Below are 23126 nucleotides of genomic sequence, written 5' to 3' on the forward strand. Positions count from 1 at the left end.
AGTGACGTATGCCCAGTTGCCCGGCCCCTCCCGGAAGTGCGCGCGGACCCGCACGCCAAGCCCAGCAGCTCCAGCCATGTAGCCACCGTTACCGGCGCCAGGGGGGCGGTGCGTCGGCGCTGCCATGGAGCCGCTAGACAACAGGTAGGAGAGGGGCGGGGCCTGGTCCTAGCGGGGCCCCGCGAGGACACCCCCCTCCCTCCCGTTGTTGCCTTGCGGGGGGGGGGGCAGGATGAGATCAGCCTCCCCCTCTACCTGTCGCTGGTTGGTAGAGTCCAGCCCGGAGTGCAGGAAGGGCTGGCTGCGCCCCACGCCGTAAGTCCTCCCTTCGGTCCGCCCGTGAACAGGCCGCCTGGCCCATACAGCTGGGGGGAGGGGGAGATGGAACAGCCCGTTACTGCCCCTCGGGGGAGGGGGATGACATCATTGTGTCACTGTGCAGCGCCTCCCCCGCCCCGTCATCAACTCACTGCACTGTCCTGTGAGTTCATTCCACCTCATTTGCTTCACCGCACGGGCCGGTGACGTCATGCAGCTTGCATGGCAACGTCACAGACGCTCTGCCCTGTGACATCATTGGAGGACTGCACTTACCAGTGACATCATTGCATCATCACGCTTCCCAAGACATCACAGAGACAACGCAGACGATGACACACATTGTCGATGAATGCCTGCTGACTAGGTTCCGCGGTGGCCTAGAAGAACTGCATCACGCCACTGAAGATGCCATTGCTTGGCTAGATGACTGCGCACATGCTAAATAAATAACAAAAGCGTTATGTCACAACACTGCTCTGTCATGTCAGCGCACTATCCAGCATCACATCCAGCCTTTCCCATAACACATCACTACTGCGCCAACCTCAGGCCAAGCCAGAATGTGCCAGAGGATGTTGCATCAGGAAGGCGCCACGATGCAGCGGCACAAATACACCCTGACCTCACGTGTTGCACGAAGATGTCATGCTGTGATGCATACCTCCAATGGCATCCTCCTGATAAAACTGGGCCACCCTAGAAAAATTGGGAGAGATGGCAATTGAACATCTGCAGCTACATCTCTTAAATAGGTATAGCATGGCAACCTCATGAGGAGGTTGTAAGCCCATGTTTACTAAATGCTTTGAGATGGTTTTACTCCTATCTTTCCATCCTGCAGAATGTTATTAATAAAACATATCTTAGTTCCACTCTTTTTTATTATTATTTAAGGGATCCTCTTTTTTCTCCACCTAATGAGACTGCAGACCTTCCACTGCCAAATTTAACACCAAGGCATCAAGAACTTATACCTACTCCCTGTGGCCCTGTAAGTACTTGACCTATGTAATCTTGATTTAGAATATGTTATTTTAATAATTTTACAGCAGAAAAGAGTCCATAACCCCTCAAGGAAAATCTCTTCCAAACCATCTATAAGATGTAATATTTTGTCTCTCCAAGATGTCAAATGAGCTGAACGTTAGCAGCATGTTTAGCTCTGTAAAGATTGACATGCAGATATAAATAATTGTTAGAAGGGTAGACAGTGTGAAAATGCAGATCTAAAATGCAGAGAATGGTATAATCTTTAGTACGCCACTATCAGGTTAAAATCACATTTTTAAAAACCCAAACATTGCCTTTCATATATTACAAAAACATCTTTGATTATTAAAAAGGAAGGAATTTTTAACGCTCTGTAATAAAAATAACTAGTCACTCCCTCTTTAATTTCTAGTTAGTTTCAGAGTTGTGTACTTGTACAACATTGAGTTGCAAGCACAGCAAGGGAGTGTGTGTTTTAATACTTCTTCCTGCTGGAATTTTAAAAGAAGCAAATGGGGAAAAACATTAGAAAATGAACCAGATTTGATCTGGAATTGCTCCCTTAAAAAAAGAAAAAACAGAACAGTAAATGGTAGGGAGTGTTGAAAATAATGTCCATGTTATCAGTCCAAAGCCCAAAAGCAAAGTACCAAAAATGCCACAGTCCAATAATTTGAACAGCTTGAACTGTATTAGGTATGCCTGCATAGCTTTTGTTATAAAAATCCAGAAGACAATAGACACAAATAGTTACTTTATATGTGGTCTCATGGGAAATTTTTAACTAATTACTTGCATTCATAACTGGCAGAGTATTTATGCTGTAAAGTTTTTGTATTTGCTGTTGCTGTGATCTGTAAAGTGAAATCCATTATTATCTATAAACCCACTGTAAAGCAGATTCCATTATTTAATGCCAATGAGCATGTCTAGATGGAGATAAAAGCTCCACAGCATGGCTGCAGCTGGCCCAGGTCACCTAACTCAGGCCACAGGGCTAAAAATTGCAATGGAGACATTTGAGCTTGGGCTCGCGCCCAAGCTCTGGAATTCTCCACCTTTGCAGAGCCCCAGATCCTGATCCCAAACATCTACACAGGAATTTGTCAGCTCTGGAATCTAAACCCTGCAAACCCAAATTAGCTGACCCAAGTCAGTTGCAGGTTTTTATCCCCGTATAGACATACCCACTGTGGCCAGTGTATTGCCAAAGTACTTAGGTACATGCTTAATTTTAAGTATGTGCTGAAGTCTCATTGATGTCAGTGAGACTTACACATGCTTACATGCTTTCCTGAATAGTGTGATTTTAAGCATGTGCTTATGTGCTTTCCTGCATTGCGGGGGTCTGTGTGAATAAATCCTAATATTTTAATGGAGAAATGTTACTGATCTGTACAATAGATATTGTACACAGGGAAGACAGAATAAATACAACCCCATCATATGCAATCAACTAATATGTAATAATCTTTTACTGTCATCAGTAGGAGGTAGTTACAAAATGAAGCTGTGTGGCAACAATCATGTTCTGCTAAACCCTGCCTTCAGCTGACTCATACGCTCTATGTGCCTGATAATAAAGTCTTTTTCCTGTTGCCAATGGCACAGAAAAATGAAGAGCGTTGTGTGTATATATAGCATAGTTTCTCAGTAACTCAGCTGGGTCTGAGGTTTTGGCTGTCCTGGGGAAAAGGGAAAATATGGCTTTTTTACATTCTCTGGACACTGCTGAGGAATCTGAAGGATTCAGTTAATTTTCTAACAAAAGTTCTATAGCTAAAAACACTGTTTTGTGTGTGTGTTGATGGGGAGAATCACTCAGCATGTTTTAGTAAGTGTATTTGTATGGGTCAAAATCCTTGATTTCAGAGAGTGGAGGATTACAGCATTCTGGCCTTCTATTCGGGGCTACTAAAGAGCAGAATTTGGCCTTCTGGATAAACTTGAAAATTAATGATCAAGTCTAGGGATGGGAACTACTATACAACAAACTGCCCATCTCGGGTCCTCCATAGTTTTGGAGTAATTTCTTCCATTCTATAGAGTTTCCCTTCACCTTTGTAAGTAATGCCCTGTATTTAGAAAAGTATCATTTAAGTAATTTAGTGTAATGCATTTCTTAGGAGTGTTAATGTTCTGATTTTAAAGAGACCTGTCTGAGTTTAAATATTTTCTCATTTCAGATAAAACCTTGGTCAGAATTATCCTCTCCTGTCAAGATCTACTTCTGTGTAACTATCCTCTCTCTATTGAGTGTAATAGGACTAACCACAGAGACCCTCTTTCAACAGACTCATGAAGATTTCACCATTTCTCTTATACAGTTAATTGGAGTTGGTAAGAAATGAGAAATGACCAGTTTCTGCACTTTAAAAATAGATGCACTGATTCATATTTACTAATTTGGTGAAGGACACTCAGATTTTGGATATTGTTCTAGGTGATATAATATATATATTGAGCCTCAATACCTGCAGAAGCAATATTACACTAGTTGAGGAGTGCACATGCCAGATCGGGGTGGGCAAACTTTTTGGCCTGAGGGCTGCATCAGGTTTCGGAAATTGTATGGAGGGCCGGTTAAGGGAGGGGGTCATGGCCTGGCCCCCACCCCTATCTGCTGCCCCCTAGACTCCTGTCCCATCCAACCCCCCATTCCCTGATGGCCCCCCAGAACGCCTGCCCCATCCATCCCTCGCTCCCTGTCCCCTGACTGCCCCGAGAACCCCTGCCTCTGATTGCCCCCCACCCCATCCAACCCACCCCCCCTTCCTGACTGCCCCTATTCAACCCCCCTGTTCCCCACCCTCTGGCCGCACCAACCCCTATCCACACCCCGACCCCCGATCACCACCTCGAACTCCCCTGCCCTCTATCCAACCCCCTCGCTCCCTGCGCCCTTACCGTGCTGCCTGGAGCACTGGTGGCTGGCGGTGCTACAGCCATGCTGCCTGGCTGGAGCCAGCCACATCATCGCCACCGTGCAGCACAGAGCACCAGGTCAGGCTGGGCTCTGCAGCTGCGCTGCCCCAGAAGCTCACAGTCCTGCTGCCCAGAACGTTGCGCCGGCGGCAGAGCAGGTTGAGGCTGTGGGGGAGGGGGAACAGCATGGGAGGGGATGAGGGTAGCCTCCCAGGCCAGGAACTCAGGGGCCAGGCAGGAGGGTCCTGTAGGCCGGATGTCGCCCATGGGCCGTAGTTTTCCCACCTCTGTGATAGATACTTCTGTGGCAGTTGTTTTTGGTGTTATTGTAGAAGGAAGATTGACAATAGACTGAGGCCTCATCCAGACTAGGGGAGGAAAATCGATCTTAGATACGCAACTTCAGCTACGTGAATAACGTAGCTGAAGTCGAATATCTAAGATTGAATTACTCACCCATCCAGACGGCGCGGGATCGATGTCCGCGGCTCTCCGTGTCGATTCCGGAACTCCGTTCGGCTTGATGGAGTTCCAGAATCGATGTAAGCGCACTCGGGGATCGATATATCGTGTCTAGTCTAGACGCGATGTATCGATCCCCGAGCAATCGATTTTACTGGACGTGGGCCGAGTGTCATGTAGAAAGCAGTTCTCTGAATAGCATAAAATAAATACTCGGGTTTTAGGATATTTTGTCTTAGAACTGTTTTGATGCTTCTGTTATTATTTGGTTTTAGTGTAGTAGTTTCCCATTGGGCAACCGTACCAATGATTTTGGGTTTGGACAACTATCATTTTACTAGACCAAGTCCTCATCTGTGCCAGAGTGCACCTGTCAGCTCCGGTTTAAATTTCTTATGCTCTAACCCATCACAGAATTTGGACAGGTCGATGTGCACAGTACCTCCGGTCATCCCTGCTCTCCTTTGAGTGATATCTGGTTCCAAAAGTGCCTTCTTTCACTGCAGGAAAACAAGCAGAGGCAGTTTGGTTCTTAAACATCAGAAAGTACAGAGCATCTCCCTGTGCTAACTCTTAAAGTTCTTGCTTCAGCAGATGCATTTTAATGAAGTGAAATGACCACCTCATTCTTCAGGCCCTTTTTAGTTTAAATTGCTGCCCTTTAGGAAGCATGAAATCCATAGATCCCCATAGATAAAATATTTCCAATTATCATAACTTCAATAGAAATCATACCTCACCTTTTGAGATCCTCCCTAATTAAACCAAACAAAGCTTAATTTGAAAATAAAGGTGTGTGAGGAGGCCCTGGAATATACTAGCAGGCTTTGGCTGCTAGCTGGCCAACATAAGCCTAGGAAGAACTGCTCGTTTGTGTGAGAATCATGCCTGGAGACTGAGAAGGGCAGCTGGCCTTCACGCTGGGTGTAAGCAATTTCTTCCAGCTGGCTTTGGTGTTGTCACCAAAACACAATGAAGGCTGTTGATGATGTTGCATATTCTCTCTCTCACACACAAACACATTAATTCATTATAGACAACTCTGCTGTGATTAGCCGCTTTTCACACAGGAATCATCAGTACAAGATAGAATTTGGGACACTAGTGCAGCCAAACCAGCATCCTGCCTCTGTTAGTGATAGAGTCTGAGTCTTCAGAAAAAGATGGAGAGTTTGAGTTGAAGTTTTCTACTCTCCAGCCAGTAGGTGGAGACAAGAAATCTACCTATGCATCTCTACCACCATGTTTACAACAGGAAAAAGAGGTCTATGTTAACATAGGTGACCTAATAGGACTTTAACACATTACTTAAGATTCAACGTAGATAAGCCAAATTGCAGTTTTAACACATTAGCTGGTTGAGGTAATAGGAGAATGGGACTGGGACCAGGAACCAAAAGGTGAGGAAGAGACAGGTCTGGAACAGGGACAAGTTGGAGGGGGTGAGGCAGAAGAGGCCAAGCTTGGGTGGGGAATGGACAGAAGAGTCTATCCCCACTAGAGCACACTCCCTTTCAGAGTCCGGAAGGTAACCCAGGATTCCTCGAGTCCCCTCAGATGTCAGCAAATATCTGTAAAATCCACTGGCTAGATTTTTTTTTTTCTTCCAAAAACAGTCTCCTACCCTTTTTTTTTTAAATTAAGATCAGAAACATCGTATTTGTTCTTCCTCGTTTTGCTGGAGGACCTCTTGGAGGGCTCAGACATGAACAGTGAGCTCTCACACTTCACCTTAATTGAAGGGCCAGTTGTCTTGAATCTCTGACAAAGGTGGCCTTTCTCTCAGTTGTGCATGAATCATTGGAATTTAACCTGTGTTAACATGAAATAAGTTTTTTAAAAGAGTCTGATTAAAATCCCTTTCCCTCTTAATTGGCCAGCTTTCATCTTTCACAATAGCGTAGATTCGTTAGTTCTACTGTCACTATACAGTCTTCCACGGTGGACAAGAACTGAATTTCTAATTAAAAAAAATCAAGCAGAAACCACTTTTCTTTTTGACAAAAACATTTCACATAAAGAAGCACACAAACCAAAATGTACAAGGCCAATTTTTCAGTTTTGCTGCTTATTGTTAGCGGCCTCATTTACCATCAGCAAGAGTGAAAGAGGAAGAGTCCATCGTTCATTTCCTGGGGTGGTTTGTCTAGGGAAGAACAAGTGTCTGTAAAATTATGGTTACATTAGCAGGGAAACTTTAATGATGCTCCATCCACATGTTCCAAAGAATCAGACCCACTCACATCCCAGTAGTATTTGCTCACTCGATGTGGAGGGAAGGAGAGTTGGGCAGGCAGATGAGTGAAATAGAGTGGGATCAGAGGAGTAAGGTGAACAGAGAACTGATTCCCATTCTTCCAAGGGGAAGGTTTGTTCCTTTGTTCCAGTCTGGGCAGAAGGCGATGCAGAGATGAACAATGACTGTTGACTAAAAATCTTGGTGTTCTTTGGGGTGCCTCACCACAATTCCACCCTCAAGTATCTGTCCTAGGGTGGTTCTTATCTGTTTTAGGGATTGCAATAACATCGGCTTTCAAACTGGGGTGAGAACATCCCTGCATCCTTGCTACTTTCCAAGGAGCAGGAACCAGCACCTCTCCGCCGGCAGGTGCGGCAGGAGCAGCCAGCACATTAGGGGAGGCCTGGAGGGAAGGGTTGGAGAGCGAACCCACCCTCACAGTGCTTATTACTGCTCCCCCCACCTCACACCCCACTCAGCACATGCCTCACATGCTAGGTCGGTGGCAGCAGGCAGTGATGTGAAGAGCGGGGATTCAGGCACTAGGATCCTCAGGAGATCAGGATTAATTCCCTAGAAACAATATTGTTTTGTATGGTATGTCTGGGCCAACTGTTATTTTGGGGGACTCTGCATACCCACTCCTACTGTGGTTTATGAAACCGTTCCCCAGCATCACTGACTCTGGAAAAAGGGAATTCAGTTACAAGCCCAGCAGCTGCAGAATGGTCATGGAGTGCATATTTGGTAGACTGAAGTCTCGGCTGGCACTGCCTGTACATCTTTCCGGATGCCAATGTGGCAAACATCCTATAGTAGAATCCTGGAGTTATGAACCCCTCAGGAATAGAGGTTGCTTGTAACTCTGAAATGTTAGTAACTCTCAATTAAATGTTATGGTTGTTCTTTCAAAAGTTTACAAGTGAACATTGACTTAAGACAGCTTTGAAATTTTACTATGTAGAAGAAAAATGCTGCTTTTAACCATCTTAATTTAAATGACAAGCACAGAACCAGATTCCTTATCTTGCCAAACCTTTTTGTTTAAACTTTCCCTTTATTTTTTTGTCAGTAGTTTACATTTAACACAGTACACTGTTTGCTTTGTTTGTTTGTTTGTTTTCTGGTACTGCCTGATTGCATGCTTCCAGTTCCAAATGAGGTGTGTGGGTGACTGGCCAGTTCGTAACTCTGGTGCTGGTAACACTGAGGTTCTATGTGTAATCACTGCCTGCTGTGCAAAGGGGAGTGATTCCATCCCAAGAGGGCTCAGAACAGGTCTGGCTTACAAATTCTTCACAGGAAGCCAGATCCCAGCTATGTGCACATCGGTCCTGGTTCCCAGTGGACAAGGGAAATCAGGAATGCCACTTGTGCCCACCTCTTCACACAGCATGGAAACAGAAGATGACATCTGCCTGTGCCTGTGTGAAGGGACACCTTTGCACAATGCACAGCTGCGGGGAAAGCATGTGAGGGAACACTGGCATGCACTGTGAGGATTTTGTTCCCCTATAGCAAAAGGTCATTATCCATTTTTTCCTGTGACAATTCACATATTACAGACCATTATAACAGGGCACCTCCACTGGGCTAACACTGCAGGGTTGTGTTTGTGCTGTGGAATGCAGTCATAATGCAACGCCTTTGTCTTCACTAGTCACATTTGCTTACAAATCTCAATTTCCGGGAGCATTCCATCTCTCTTAGGGACCTATCAATATTTGCTTGGGGGGTGGGGGATGAAGCCATTCTTTTTTTAACTGTTCATTGTCAGCTGTGCTAACTGCAGTTAGCAGCTGTAACAGAGCACGAAGCCCTACTACCGTTGAAACTGGCCAGGGTTTGGGAGTGTGGACGGCAGGTGCCGTCATTTCCTGCATTGTTACTGGAACCGTGCTTCAGTTAGTTTTCAGCATGTGAACTAAACCACAAAGACATATATCTACCCATCTTCTGCATGGTAGAATTCTGCTGCATTGAAAACTATAGTGCTTTGTGTCAGCACATATCACTAACTGCATTTTCCCCACCCCTCCCCTGTGTCCTTGGGACTGGGGATATTTCTGAACGTTGGGGAAGGGGGGATCTGAGACAGAAAAATGTGTGCTGTATGACAGCACAGACAGTCTCCTTGTTCCATTTCGTGGACTGTGAATCATGGGTATGGGTCAGGAGGAAAAGGGTGCGGTGCATTTTGGGAGTGGGGGTAGAGGACTATTGAATTTTGGGGCCTGATACATTCCTTACCCCAGCCACGCTACAGACTGGCATGAGTACAAGGCTATACCACAGCTTGAGGCAGGTACTTACCCACTCCCTCCGCTATAAGTAGGGTTGCCAATTTGGCTGGATGTATTCCTGGAGGTTTCATCACATGACATAATCTTTCATTAAAGATTAATCTTTAATTCCTAGAGACTCCAGGACAATCGTGAAGGGTTGGCAACCCTAGGTATAAACTAGCTTATTTGTCCTCTATTACTTCAGATACTTGCTTCTGTGAACAATAGGGGATTATTTATGACACAATCATGCACACAGACGTGTACAGTTGTTAGTGTAGATGTACCCTAATGTTTCAACCCAGCGTAGAAGTTGACATCAGACTGTTGTCAAATCTATTTGTGTATCTTTAGCAATAGTCTATCCAGTAAGGCTTCAGAGCTATCCCATAATGCACTTAGCCAGTTAAGCAGTGCTGTAGATGTGTGTGTGTATGAGCGTGTGTGGTTAATTCCTTACCAGCCATAGAATTATTGCTCTCTCATTAATTACTTCCACTAGGAAGGTTAAATGATTTCCCTTGCTTTTCTTTAACATACACACAAAATACTAATCAAATACTATTTCATAGAAGCTGCTAATTGGTTGAGTGAGTTGATAGGGTAATATTTTCCAGATGAGTATGAAAGGCAAGCCAAAAAATGGGTCTCATATGTTGTGTGTTAAACACATTGAGTCATCTGCATCAGGTGTCAAGAACATATGCCCCTTGTGTGTTCTCTCCTGGGTCACTGACCTGTCTTTCTCCTTCTCAGTGTTTTGCGTATACTATGTAACCAGAGGGATCCTACAGGAGAATCGCCAAGAGCTCATCGTCTTCATTCTCTCCATCTTGCTGGTGATGTTTCGATCCATTGTCAACTTCACAGTTGTCTCTGCTGAACAAAAGCCAAACGTCCTGGTCAGCATCTCAGTTTCATTCTCTTTGCTTTTCTCTAAATACTGACTTTGAAGATCTTAGGGAAGTAAAGAATCCTGTGAATGTGGTAAGACAACTGACATGGGGAAAGTCAGGCATCTTATTCCATAGAGATTACAATGGTCTTATAGAAGGTGTGGAAGTTTGATTATCTGAGATGGCAAATTTCTTTCTCTCTGTTCAAGTACTTTTGTGGTTTTCATCATGGAAGTATCTGAGTGCAGCACAAAACTCAATGGATTTTATCTCACCACACTCCCTCTGAAGTAGGGAACTACTGTCTTCATGTTACAGATGGGTACTGGCCCAGAGTAGGTGAAGTGAGTTGCCTAACACAGGAAGTCTGAGCTAGGAATTGAACCCAGGCCTCCTGAGCCCCTAGCCACCAGCCCAAATGTTCCTACCATTATGTTTAGTGAGAAAAGCAATAATCTTGCTGTGCTGGAAAGTTGCAGTGTCTATCGGAAAACAAATGGTTGGTGTGGATTGTAGTTTTGTTCTAGTGGCGTATTTGCACAGCAGGTTGCTGCACTGCAAGCCAGGGTATGAATTTACAGCAAATCCACTCTCACTGCACTGTAGCAGTGTCCACACAGGATGTTACTCTGCGGCAAACTAGTGCGCTGTAGATTCACACCCTAGCTTGCAGCGCAGTACCTTGACATGTAGACAAAGCCCTATGTATGTGTTTATTATAAGCAAATGGGGTGCAGGATTTGGAGTTAAGCTGCATCCTTCACACAGCTGTCACACCCAGACTATCCTTCTAGGTAGTCCTTCCCCCTTATTTGCATGCTATCTTCCAGGATGAGAAAGAGGTTCCTACCTCCAGACACTGAAATATGAACTCTAGCAGGGAGGAACACTGCAGAAAATAAGCTAACAAGATGAAAGCAGGTAGGATTGGCCTGCTCAGTTTACATAGCAATGGCTCATTCAGTTATTGTTTCTTATTGGCAGTGAACAGAATCTTGGGGCTCACCAGAGGAAAGGTATCAAGGAAATGCTGATTAATTTAACGTACAAGCCTCAGCTATCTGCCTGTACGGTAAACAAGAACCAGGAAGGAAATTAAAACAAAGCTATGTCTATTGATCTCAGCCAAAAAAGAAGTTTCAGACTCAGCGTGAAACAATCATAGTAGTAAAATTAAACTGCTTTTCCCATAGACACCAATAGGAAAGATTCTCAGCCAATCAGATATCTAACCTGGTAACTTCCATGAAGTACTCAAAGCCAGCCACGGCCAAAGAAATGTTCGCTCTCCACAGCTATTTCTTTGATATGTAAAATAAAAATCAAGCATAACATTGCAATGACATTATGTTTGAATATCCAAGTTAGGGAATGCAAATGTTAAGGTATAAATCTCCCACACTGAAGGTAGTGATTTGCTGAGTTGCACCTTAAACATCATAATTAGTAATCCATTACATCAAATGGCCAGAATTATAGCTTTATGAGGGCATAAGCAATGCCAGCTTCTATTCTAGCAGTACATCCTATGTGATGTTAACTGCTGTGTTAGAACCTCTGCATTTGCATGCAACCTAATTTCCTTGTTCCTGGTCCCTGTGATTTTCGGCAACAAAAAATGAATATTAAATGTTGTTCCCATTTTTTCCCTTTTGTTGAAGATTAACCTGACTGTAGTGTGGTCAGTCCAGGTGTGCCATTGTAACTCTCTTGCTTTCCTTTCCCATCAGGCCCGCTTCATTCTCATCCTCTTGGTTGGATCTTTTGACGTGATCTGCGCCATCATCCTCATTCAGAGTCAAAGTATGATGGCCTTCCGAGTGGGCGGGGCTCTAGAAAGCCTCCAGTCACAGTATTTTATGCTGAATCTCTGTTTTTCCATGTTGACCTTTGATCTTCAGGCGCAGGTATTAATACATTCTCCATTGCTTCCCTTTCCCACTAATACTGACCAAAACTTGGAATCGGACTAGTGTATATAAGAGGCAACTGCAAGCCAGGTCTCCCAGGGTCTCATCACTTGATTTACTGTGCGATCATCTCTAAAATTTTCCTAAAAATGCATACCTCCCTAAGTACCCTTCATAGGGAAAAATGGCTAAAACCCATAAAAATAGACCTAGAAAATATTTTCTCATTGTCCTGCCAGACAAAACAGAAGCAGAATCTCATTAGGAAGTCAGTTTTCCCAGAAGGCCAGTGATTTTCTGAAGTATTGAAACTCGACTGTTTCAATTTTCTAACATAGGAAAGGGGTTACAGCAGAATAACTTTACAGAGTCAAGCTTTCTGCTTCTGTAGCATCCTATCTGCTACCTACACTTGGGAACAGGACACTGAGGTATGAGTGAATCACATTCAGATGAAGAACAACTTGACCTAACAGAGCAATCAGATCAAGATACCAACATGAAACTACAGCTATGTAAAGTGAACCACAGAGGCCTGTTTGGAGAGAGATTGTACTTCAATACCTGAGCTACTTTATTACCTGTACTTTTTCACCTGGGAACACACATATCTGCCCTCCCTGTTCTTTTGCTGGGCTGATAGAGTGGTAGGGTATAGTATATGCCTATGTCTCCTCTGTTTGGTGCTGGCTATGTTTTCCTCAGAGAGAAATCTTGCCTTTTAAACTCTGCCCATCTGTCATTGCTGAGAGTTTGTTCCATTTCTTTGGACACTGTTTGTGCGCGTACACACTTTAAAAACTGCAATTTCACTCAACTTCTGCCTCTCACTTCACAGCTCTGCCTCTGTGCTCTGCTCCTAACGAGTCTGCATGAAATCTCCCTCTTGCATAGCAGCATCCTAGCAATTGGCGTCTTCTGGGCTTGCCTGAAAGTGACCGTGGGCATCATCGCAGTGAGTGTGAACCTCAGAGTGACTCCATGAACTTTGTAATGGGATGTGAACTCCTTGGAGGATGGGTTCTCAATCTGGGTTGCAAACACATATGATTAGGTCACTACCACTCTACCCTTCCTGTACTGCTGAATCAGAGGTGGGGTCCTGGCTGGACAGGAGGGATACTCGGGGGCGGATCCCAGTATGGAGACAGGAAAAAAGCATTAGAGGGCCCTGTTTAAACATAAATGATTATATTAAGATTGAAAATAAGGGTTTGTGAATTTAAAATTTTGGATTTGATCTTACTCAGGCAAAACTTCCATTGAAATCTTTGGGTGCTCAAGTAAGGAGTGCAGGATCAGAAGCAAAGTAGGTTAAGCTCCTTTTGTCTGATACCGCAGGGAAGGATTAAGTGTGATTCAGATGCATTGAGTGTTTTCAGTTTGTTTCAACACTCATGGTAATTCTTAATAGCTGAAAGATAGTTTTATAGTTGATATTAAGTATATGCTCTTAGATGCCTGCAGTTGGTTTGTTTGTTTGCCCAGCTCCACAGAACTAGCCAGAAACAGAAGACTTTTACAATACTACTTCCTTCTAGGTAATATGTTGTAGTCGCCTCTTCCTCCTATTGCTGGGACAGAATAGTACAAGCTACCTTTAAGTGTTGAGGCCGGGAAGTCAGGTAGTGAGACTCCTGTCTGCACTCCCACTAGCAGCTCCCCACATACCTTTGTAAAGTGTTAAATCTCTGACCCCCATTAGATGCCTGTAGACAGACAGCTGGAGAAGTGGGAGAGGCAGCAAGATTGCATTACTTTCAGTGACTGGAAGTGCACAGCCACCAGTTTGTTTTTCCACCACCACCTGTCAGCCAATCCTCAGAAACCACCTGGCCTCAGCAAGTGGCCTGTAGAAATCTCTTGGGCCTCTCTGAGTCACCAGGAGAGTGCGAGCATCAGGTAGTCACTCCCTTATACATGCATTAGATGGAAAGCTCTGTCCTCACACACACACACAATCTCTCACAGGCCCTACATGGAGGCATTGCAAGGCGGGGTATCTGTACATTAGTAACAGCAAATGCTCTAGTGGACCATCTGTCGTCTTAGCCTGCTCGGAGCTCTGTCTACACTACAGCTACCTCTGGTGGGACTGCACTGCAGGGGTAACAGTGCTGAACACCAGCCCCATTGTCCCCCAGTACAGACACAGCCTTGCACTGCTCAGGAATAAGAGAGCCGGTATTCATGGTGTAACTAAACACCTGGTATATTTCAAGCAATAAAAGGGCAATATCTCAGTGCTACATCTTGCCAGCTTGTGGCACACTCTGCTGCAGGGGTCACAGACAGGGCAGCTGGATTTCAGAAGGGCTAGAATGTTTCCCAATCAGATCCTTGTAGTTCTGCATTCCAAAGTAGGGGCGCAATTCTGTCTCTGGCTTTGGGGCATAGGTTCATTGCGACAGGGTCAGGAAGGAGACTCCCTCCCCATCCGAACATGGATGAGCTTCACACATCAGCTCACTGCAGAGCATGTAGAGCTCTCTCGCCTCCCTTTGTAGCAGTGGGTCTCAGCTCCTTTGCTTGGAACCCTCAGCCTGCAAGATGTTATAGATAAGCACCTGCTCTCAGGTTGTTGTGGAGGCAGAAACACGGAGGCACATGAATCTACAACAGGTGTAAAAGCTTTAACAATAATAACCTGGAAGTGTCCCACACAACATGGTCTTCTTTAGAACCTAGGGGATCTCAATTCCACTCCAGCCCTTCCAAAACACCTCCCTGCCTCCACTTCTGCACTGACAGTTACCCCCATCTCACCAGGTTTTGGCGTTTATCCTGCTCTTATTTTCTCATCTCATCTCCCTTTTCTTCTCCTAATATTTCTTTTTAGTTCCATGGTTTAGTCTATTGTCCACCCCCATCTCTTTTTCTCCCCCCTCCTTGTCATTTTCTAGTCTCTCTGTTCTCCATTTCCAGTTCTGTCCTTCCTGTTATGCTTTCCAGTCTCCACCATCCTCTTTTTACAGTCCTCGTTCATTGCTACTGCCAGAGACAGTGCAGGGAGCGTAGCGTAGCACCACCCAGCAGAGGGGAGAGAACACAGGGCCAGCAGTAGGGGCCACAGCAAATCAGGCATATCCCCAGGAAGAGTTTGGCAGCCCTGGCTTTTGAATCCTTGCTGTAGAGTTTCAGGTACTGACCACTTGCTGGAGGCAAGATCCTGGGCTTGATGGACCTGTGGCTGGTCTGTCCAAACATGGTAAATCCTGTGGGGACAGTTATTCCAGGCAGGTGCGTGGGTCCTCTCTGACTCAGCACTTTCTCCTCTCCTTGGTCAGACCTACTGTTCCAGTTGAGGAGGGCTAGACGGCAGTCCTGGGTAGAGAGGCTCACTCAGGTGTGATGTGCATTGCATCCTTCCTCTTTCCCAGGGCCTGAGCAGAGAGAGAAAACACTTTGTCCAAGTTGGACTTTTTTGCCACTCTCAACTCCCTGAATTTAGTCTTCAGGGACTTTCTTTCCCTCCAGGAAGAAAAAGATTGTCCACACCCTGCACTTTTCAGTCTGCAAGCTAGGTAAACATTAATGTGTTTGGAGCAGCTCAGGGTGTACCAGAAAGAGAGGAGAGAATGATTTTGAGGCATGTTAAGCAAACACCAGCTTCAAGGGAATTGTCCTCTAGTGAAAAGCTGGTGGCGTCTCCATTTAAACAAGCTGTCAGCCCCCCAGGGAGCTTTACAAGGCTGAATGAACTGAAGTTCAGGGCAGTAGAGGGTGAGTAGACTGGCTCAAACCAGACAGTAGTCAAGTGGAGTCTACACTTCCCCCATACAGCCGGGCAAATATGCTTTGGTTCTGACCAGGGCTGTAATGATTAACCTTTTGTGGGCATGGTGCCAAACATATTTGTGGGCCCCCATTAAGGCAATGGAGCATGGCGTCGGGAGGTCAGTCCTCAGACCAAGGGGCCAGCCAGGGGCATGGCATGACAGGGGTGGCCCCGCTCCACCCAGCCCAGTGCGAGGGCACTATTTACAAACCAGTAGTTGCCAGATGCATAGTGGCCCTGTGATGGCAGCATGCCCCTTACCATCGGGGTGGGTCCATGCCATGCCACAGAGCCCCCCGCCCAACACCCCCCAACTCCCTATGACCAGAACCCCCCCAGACCCACTATGCCCAGTGCCCCCCTAGGCCTTCCCCAGAAATGCACAGCACCCTGCACACCACCACCCCTGCCCAGCAGTCCCTTGCCCACAGCCCCACCACAACTGTCCAGCATCCCTCACAGAACCCCCACTCCCTATTGCCCCAGCACACAATCTTCCCTGCCCCCTCACAGCCCATCACCCCCCGCCCTCCAGACTCCTCAGAGACCCACTCCCCCACACCCTGCCTCCCGGCTGCACTCACCGTCCCTGCTGGGAGGTGACTGTCTGCTGGGCTGAGCCAGCAGTGAAGCCAGGGCTGGGAATTGCTCTATCCCTTCAGGAGTGGTGCCATCAGCCAGGCCAAGGCCTGCCCCAGCCAGGCTCTCTCAAGACCCACTTGCCTGGAGGGGCGCAGCCAAGACCCCACACACACACTCTCTGTCCCCCCAGGCTGAGACTGGCCTGGCATCTGCACCAGTCCCAGGCAGCTCAGCTCCGGGGAGACAGTCAGCGTCCTACAGGCCTGGAGCCAGAGGTGCAGTGGGGTCCTGCCAGGGGCAGAGAGGAGCAGGGGCCCTAGTGGAACCCTCTACCAGCTGGCAGACAGGCCAAGAGGAGCAACTGGTGGGTGGGGGGAGCCAGCGGGGTCTCAGGGCGCAGTGCAAGTGGACTAAGCCAGGGCTCCTTCTGAGCATGGGCTTGGCTCCATGGAGCCACTGGCACCATGTAAACCTGGCACTGGTTCTGACCTGCACTATCTCCGGTCACACCCGTCCCTATTCCCTCTCAAAACAGAGCCTCCATCTGTGTGTGGTGAGGAAGGTGAGCAGAGACTAGAGGGCAACAACTGAGACTTGCCCCTAGGGGTGCAGCAGTGAAATCTGAGCCCCTCTCACTCTGGCCAAGGGCAGGGGGCTCGTTTTGTGCACAAGTCTTAATTAATCTAGATGGTCTGATGTTGGGTAGAGGCGAGGGGACAATTAAGGCATATGCCCATTCCTGCTAAGGTGCAGCCCTGAACGAGGGGCAGGAGGGGACTCCTAGAGCTGAGTTAAACCACAGATTGGGACCAGCCATATGCCTCTTCAAAGTCTCCAGCATCAAGTTTTAAAGCTGCTTGTATCCAATTTTATGTTACAGATTTTAAAAGAGCTAAAACCTCTGGTCTGGATTTTTCTGAGTCAGAACATACCAGAAGTGGCTAATCTCGTCTACCTGCTCTACATGGTAACTCATCAAGTGTTTGTTGATCTAAAATAAGGACAAATTTTTACATATTGTTGGGTCCTTGTGACTAGGGTGACCAGACAGCAAATGTGAAAAATCGGGACGGGGGTAGGAGGTAATAGGAGCCTATATAAGAAAAAGACCCCAAAATCAGGACTGTCCCTATAAAATCAGGACATCTGGTCACCCTACTTGTGACAAAGCTCTACCCCCAGACATGCACAGTCCGAGTCCTGTAAGAGGCAACAGGAGTTGTATATGTAGCCACAGCTCCCACTGAAATAATGGAGAGCTGCAGGCATGCCGTGCCATTCAGAATCAGGCCCGTAATGTTTATCAGCTAGCCAGAGAAAACACACCCAGTTTTAAGTTGCTCTTGAGTTGATTGCGTACAGGGAGCGGCACTGGAAGTCTCTCCCATGGCCACAGCATCAAGAAAGGAGGCAGAAATCCCCTAGCACAATATATGCAGCTCTTGATAACACCACCCTCCCTCCCCCAAGAAGTCTCTCTGCATACGAGCAGCTTCTAGACCAGCTGCAAGCCCTCAGGGTCAGAATGTGCTGAAGATTTCCGTAGGCAGCGCAGCCACCACCCTTTCTTCCAGACACAGTTAAGACAGCATAGACACAGCAAACTGCAGTCCCAAGGTGCTTATCACTAAGCTGCCCCATCCACACCATTTGCACCAGGAGAGAGGAGGTAGAGGATGAGCATGGGGAAGTGCAAAACAGCTTACTGCACATCGGAAGGGCCTGAATACTAAGAGGAGTTCATGTTTTTCACACCAGCCTGAGGGGTCACTTCTGGACAAGCCCCTTCGCTTTGGATCTGAGCCAGAGAGACAGGGATGTAAGCCAAGTCCCCCATGTGGCAGTTCTGAACACTCCCACCAGACCCCTGAGCTTTCTGGACACACTCCTGTGCTATTACTTCTTGCAGCCACATCTCAGTGAACCCCAGTATCAATCCCAGGCTTCTGACAGCCACAGGGTCAGCAGAATAATTCATGCTTCTCCAGGAGTGAAAAGTACCATGCCCGCACTTAAATAACAGCCCAACAAGAACAAAGCCAGCTGGGAGGGAGTTTCCTTTGGTCAAAATAATCCATCCTCCTTGAGGAGGAATTGGCAGCACCTGAGCACTGGGGAGCTCGAACAGAGGCCCTGGCCATGTATGTAAATGATTTAATTTCTGAATGTATTATTCATTAAACAGAGATAGTTGCTTTAGCAACCCCAGGATCAGATGGTCTCAGGCAAACTTCAGCACACTTCCTGGGAGCTTGGCGCAGGAGACTTCCCAGGAAAGGCAGGTTTGAGATTCTGAATGGAGACTTCTAATTTCTGTAGCAAAGTCATTTTCAGAGAATCAAAAATGAAGGATTTTATTCCATGTCAGTTCCCACATCTGGGCAGCTTCACTCCTGATACAACAGCTCAGGGAAAGTCAAATCCACTTGCATTTCTGCGTTGCCATGCTCAAGCTGTAACAATCCTCTCTTAGCAAGAGAGCCCATTGGGGAAAGCGTTAAGAAACAAGTCTCCAGCTAGGAAAGTTACTTCAGAATAATTCTGCCTGTCTCTAGCACCTTCCATCTGAAGACCTCAAAGTGCTTTACAAACATCAATGAATTAAGCCTCTCTTTGACTCTAGGAAATCCCTAGTAGCAATCAGTTCACCACTGAAATGCAGCCACTAACACCCTCCTCACCCCCATAACAGGTTAGGACAGAAAGTGAAGAATGCAGCATAATCAACTGAAATTACCATGCAATTTTTATACACAGAATTGAATCACCTAAGTTGGAATTTGGTCAGAATCTTGCTTGTACATCTCAGCTGGGCAACCCTTAGCACCATGCTGGGACACTAATTCAGTTCAGACTCAAAGGGAAGAGTGCACCAGCATCTCTAATACCCCCTCCTGCATCCCTCAATTTTTGTAGAGGTCTCTCCTGGTATTAACATGCCCAGTCCTGTGCAGCATGAGAGCTGAGTAGCTTACAGCCCCCAACCGGGACAGCTACACAGCTTGATATAAAAAAAAAAAAAAAAAAAAAGTCATTTTTAATTGAAAATAACCACTTTGCCCTCACTCTGTACTCCAGGCCCATTCAAACAAGGCAGTGACGGAATTTCACTCAAAATCATAAATCCTCATGGCAGGCAAAGCGGGGGGCGGGGGGGGGGAGAGGGGGGAAGAAGGAGTGACGAGGAGGAGGAGAAGAGAGAAAGCTTGTTATAACACAAACAAAAATCCAACTATACCCACATGCGGCTTTGTAAGTGCCTAGCCTTGGATGCTACAGAAAAAGTTTGTTGCAGGAAAGCGTGGGAGAGGGTGCAGGATTGGACTTTGTGATTCTTGCACTATTTACACTTTTCTGCTAAGTCATTATTGAGTCTGCAACATAAGAGCCAGATTAGCTAATGAGATAAGGAATGTTTCTGCTTGAAAAATTCACAGCAGGGCCCTTCCCAAGAAGGTTTGGGATGATGTGTTGGGATGCTATAGTAAGAACATAAGAACAGCCACACTGAGTCACACCAAAGGTCCATCTAGCCCAGTATCCTGTCTTCCGATAGTGTCCAATGCCAGGTGCCCCAGAAGGAATGAACAGGACAGGTAACCATCAAGTGATCCATCCCATGTCACCCATTCCCAGCTTCTGGCAAACAAGTAAAGGAAAGGTGAATAAGAAAATGGCTTGTGTAGGAGCCAGAGATTTTAGGATTCGGTGTGTGACGAAAGCGGTATCCAGCATTAACCTACTTAGAACTATTAAGAAAGGCAGCAGGGGCTACTGTGCATGGAACCATTTCATAGGCAATGGTTGGAAGCCCCCCCCCCCCTTGCCGGTTTAAGTAGAAGCACTGGAGAAACAGAAGCTAGAAATGAAAAGTGATTCCTGAAATAGGTTGTTTACATAGACAGATACTAATAAAAACCTGCAAGGCTAGAGAAAGATCTGTCAGGCTACTAGGAGAGTCATAAAGATAGCATCCTTACCATTCATGGTAGCATCAGTGCAGTGAAAGCCATGTAAAATCAGCTTTGTCCCCAAACCCTCAATGAAGAGAGGTAAGTGGAAGAGAGGGTCCTGGGTGTCTTGTGCCTGATCTGGCTAATCTTTCAGTTTAGGGAGAGTGTTTGTTTTCAAATAGCTTTAATAACGCTATGAGTACCAGGCATAATGCAGTTTGGTTGCCATTCTGTATCAGACCAGTGTATGGCTGTGTGTCATGGGATCAGGCTGGAACAAGGCAAGAACTAAGAGGTAAGTGGAGGAATGTGTTGGCATTAAAGGACACGTCAAGGGCAGGAAACAGAACTCCAAGCTGGAACGTACAGGGGCCTGAATAAGATGGGTGCAGCAGAAATTGAAGAAAGGGAAATGTTTGTTTCTCCTTCTTTTTTAATATAGTACCAGTAAAAGGTGCAGTAGTGTTAGCCGTGGAGACTGAAGCACTGCCTATTTACAAAACAGGTACCGCACAGGAAGCAACATGACAAATTTCCTATCAACATTCGTCAGCCCTGCTCTACAGGGATCACTGCTATAGCAAAAAGCAGTCTCCCTAGCCCATTAACTCTAGTCATTCTTCGAAGACTAACAACAAGCTGCAAGTTGGGGTAGTTTTGGTGATCTCATGGGGTTGGACTAGGAAATCATTGTGTAACCAACACAAAACCAGAAGAAGAAACCCAACCACATGTCATAAATGCAGCTCCCTCCTTGGCATCCACAACTGCCTCTTCACTTCCCTGTTTTGGCAGATTGATGGCTTATTACATTCTATGGCAGCAAGTTTCTGTCAATGCAAATGCTGATTGTTTGGTCTCTCTCCTTTTTTCCCCAGGTGATAAGACACTGGGGCCAGGAACTTTCCTATGCCCTGGAAGCTGCTGTCATCATTGGCTCTTGCATCTCCGTTGCAATAAAATCTGTTCTGTTCTGGGCACTGCTCCATATCTATCACAGCTTTGGACAGGGGCTGAGAGAAAGAAGTGAGTATTTAGAGTATAAACTGACTAGTGCAAGAAGACTGCAGTCTATAGCATTTCAGCCACAATCAAGCAGGGAGTTTGTCAGGCAGGAAAGGAGATTTGGAACAACTGACAGTTTTATGACAATAGACCCTTAACTACAGCAGATGCTTCTGTAACCTCTAAATTTTCTGACCTGGCCATAGGTTCCTCAGTTCCTTCAGGGCAGTGAGTGACACATGCTCTCTCCATAAAAGTAATGTCAGTCAAAGTTGTGTCTTAGCCTAGGCTGCAGTGGGCACCTGCCCGGAGAGTAGCTTTATGTAAGATTTTATTCATTCATCTAGACTACAGAAACAGGCACTTTTTATCCTCATAGTGCTTTCCAAACCTGCTGAGCCTCACAGCACCTCAAGAAGGGCAGCTTAACAGCTGGAAAAACAGGCAGATTGAAGGGATTTACCAGAACAATTGGCACTGTTGGGATTTGAACTTGCAAATTTCCATGGCTTACTCTTGTGTTTAACCACCCAGCCCCTCTCTTTCATCCTTTCTATGGCAATACTAGAAGGTGGCTCTGACAATGACCTTCCCTTTCTCCTCCAGTGTTTTCTTCCTATGGAAGGATTGACTCCTGAGGGGCAGCAACCCTGTTCGGTCCCATTTGGTGCTCTTATAGAGTGAAACCACAGCGGGAAGGATCACATCCCTCACCCTGCCTAAAAAGCATGAGACGACAGGGTCCATTTCACTGGGAGTTTATTCAGGACACTCATCCCAAGCGGGGGAATTCAAGCACCTTGCTTCTTTGGTCATCCCATTTCACGGTCTGGTCTCTACACATTCCGTAGTTTGCGGTGTGCTTTCTCAGGTCCATGTGTCCAAGCAGTTGTGGCTGTGCAGCTGATAACTTTTTCCAGAGCCCTCTCTGCTTTCCAGACTAACGCCACCCCTTCCACCATTGCTCCTGCCGACAGGATAGCACATCTTGCATTTTATTTCACACTGCTGCAACCAAAGGCCAATAAGATGTGCACATGAGTGGAGGTTTTATTAATTTACCACCATAGTGGAGATTAATTGCAGAGTTTAAAAGCAGAGCAGCAGACTGCTGTCTTCTGGCTCTCACATACACAACAGAGATGCAGGTTTTCTGACTGAGCAATGAGGCATAAGAATGGATTGGCTTGCCAGTTTCCCAGTGTGGTGTATGGCATTGTCCCCAGTATCACTACTGTGCATATCCTCTGTTGCACTACTGCAGATAGTAATTTTTTTTTTTTTAAAGAAACGAGATGTTTCTATGATTATTACACATCTCCTGGCTTCTGATATGGCTGTGCAATTGCTTGTACCATAACAGCATGGGTAGGCCTCTTGCTCCTCAACTGTCGTCTTTTTACATTGGAATATTTTTTTTAAATCCAACTAAAACTTAGTTTGCAAAACTAAAACTCAGTGTCTAATGTGCCATTTCATAACTGAGATTGATGGTTACATTAAGCCTTTAATACTATAAAAAAGTTTGATATTTTATTTATTGGAAGCTTTTGTTACCGGCTTTGTATTTTTCAATAAAGCGTAAACACAGTTTGGGGGTGGAAAGTGTGTTTTCTAAGGTTGTCAGCTTGGTAATTTGCAGAGGAATCCATCATATGGACTATGGATTGGAGCTACAATTGCAGTTTGTGTGTTGTGGGCAGAGATTCAGTTGGGCGGTTGATATTAGAAATCATGGATTAAGTGCTGAGAGTAAGTAGCTAGTGTAATATATATTTTG

The 23126-nt window shown here is 45.9% G+C and overlaps 2 protein-coding genes across 6 annotated transcripts in view; one reads left to right on the top strand and one right to left on the bottom strand.

The window, feature by feature from the left end:
* The first annotated feature begins 25 nt into the window (after window positions 1–25).
* On the top strand, window positions 26–22937 carry LOC115636947. Of its 5 annotated transcripts, none has more exons than XM_030537687.1 (9): window positions 26–144; window positions 1216–1312; window positions 3498–3651; window positions 9979–10124; window positions 11849–12025; window positions 12867–12983; window positions 17269–17355; window positions 21220–21367; window positions 21953–22937. In XM_030537687.1, exons 1-9 carry the CDS (start codon window positions 125–127, stop codon window positions 21982–21984), a joined length of 978 nt encoding a protein of 325 aa, XP_030393547.1. In that variant the 5' UTR covers window positions 26–124; the 3' UTR covers window positions 21985–22937. The 5 variants fall into 5 exon arrangements, with proteins under 5 accessions (XP_030393547.1, XP_030393551.1, XP_030393548.1 ...); XM_030537686.1 differs by lacking the exon at window positions 26–144 and adding an exon at window positions 168–315; XM_030537688.1 differs by lacking the exons at window positions 26–144; window positions 17269–17355 and adding an exon at window positions 167–315.
* Window positions 13832–23126, bottom strand: part of NADK (NAD kinase) — a 49001-nt gene continuing 39706 nt past the window's right edge. Inside the window, exon 13 of the mRNA XM_030537678.1 lies at window positions 13832–15411. Within this exon, the coding sequence (XP_030393538.1) occupies window positions 15371–15411 (41 nt within the window). The 3' untranslated portion in view covers window positions 13832–15370. The remainder of the gene's footprint in view (window positions 15412–23126) is intronic.

The sequence above is a fragment of the Gopherus evgoodei genome, chromosome 18 (genome assembly GCF_007399415.2).
Source record: "Gopherus evgoodei ecotype Sinaloan lineage chromosome 18, rGopEvg1_v1.p, whole genome shotgun sequence".
Lineage (NCBI taxonomy): Eukaryota > Metazoa > Chordata > Testudines > Testudinidae > Gopherus > Gopherus evgoodei.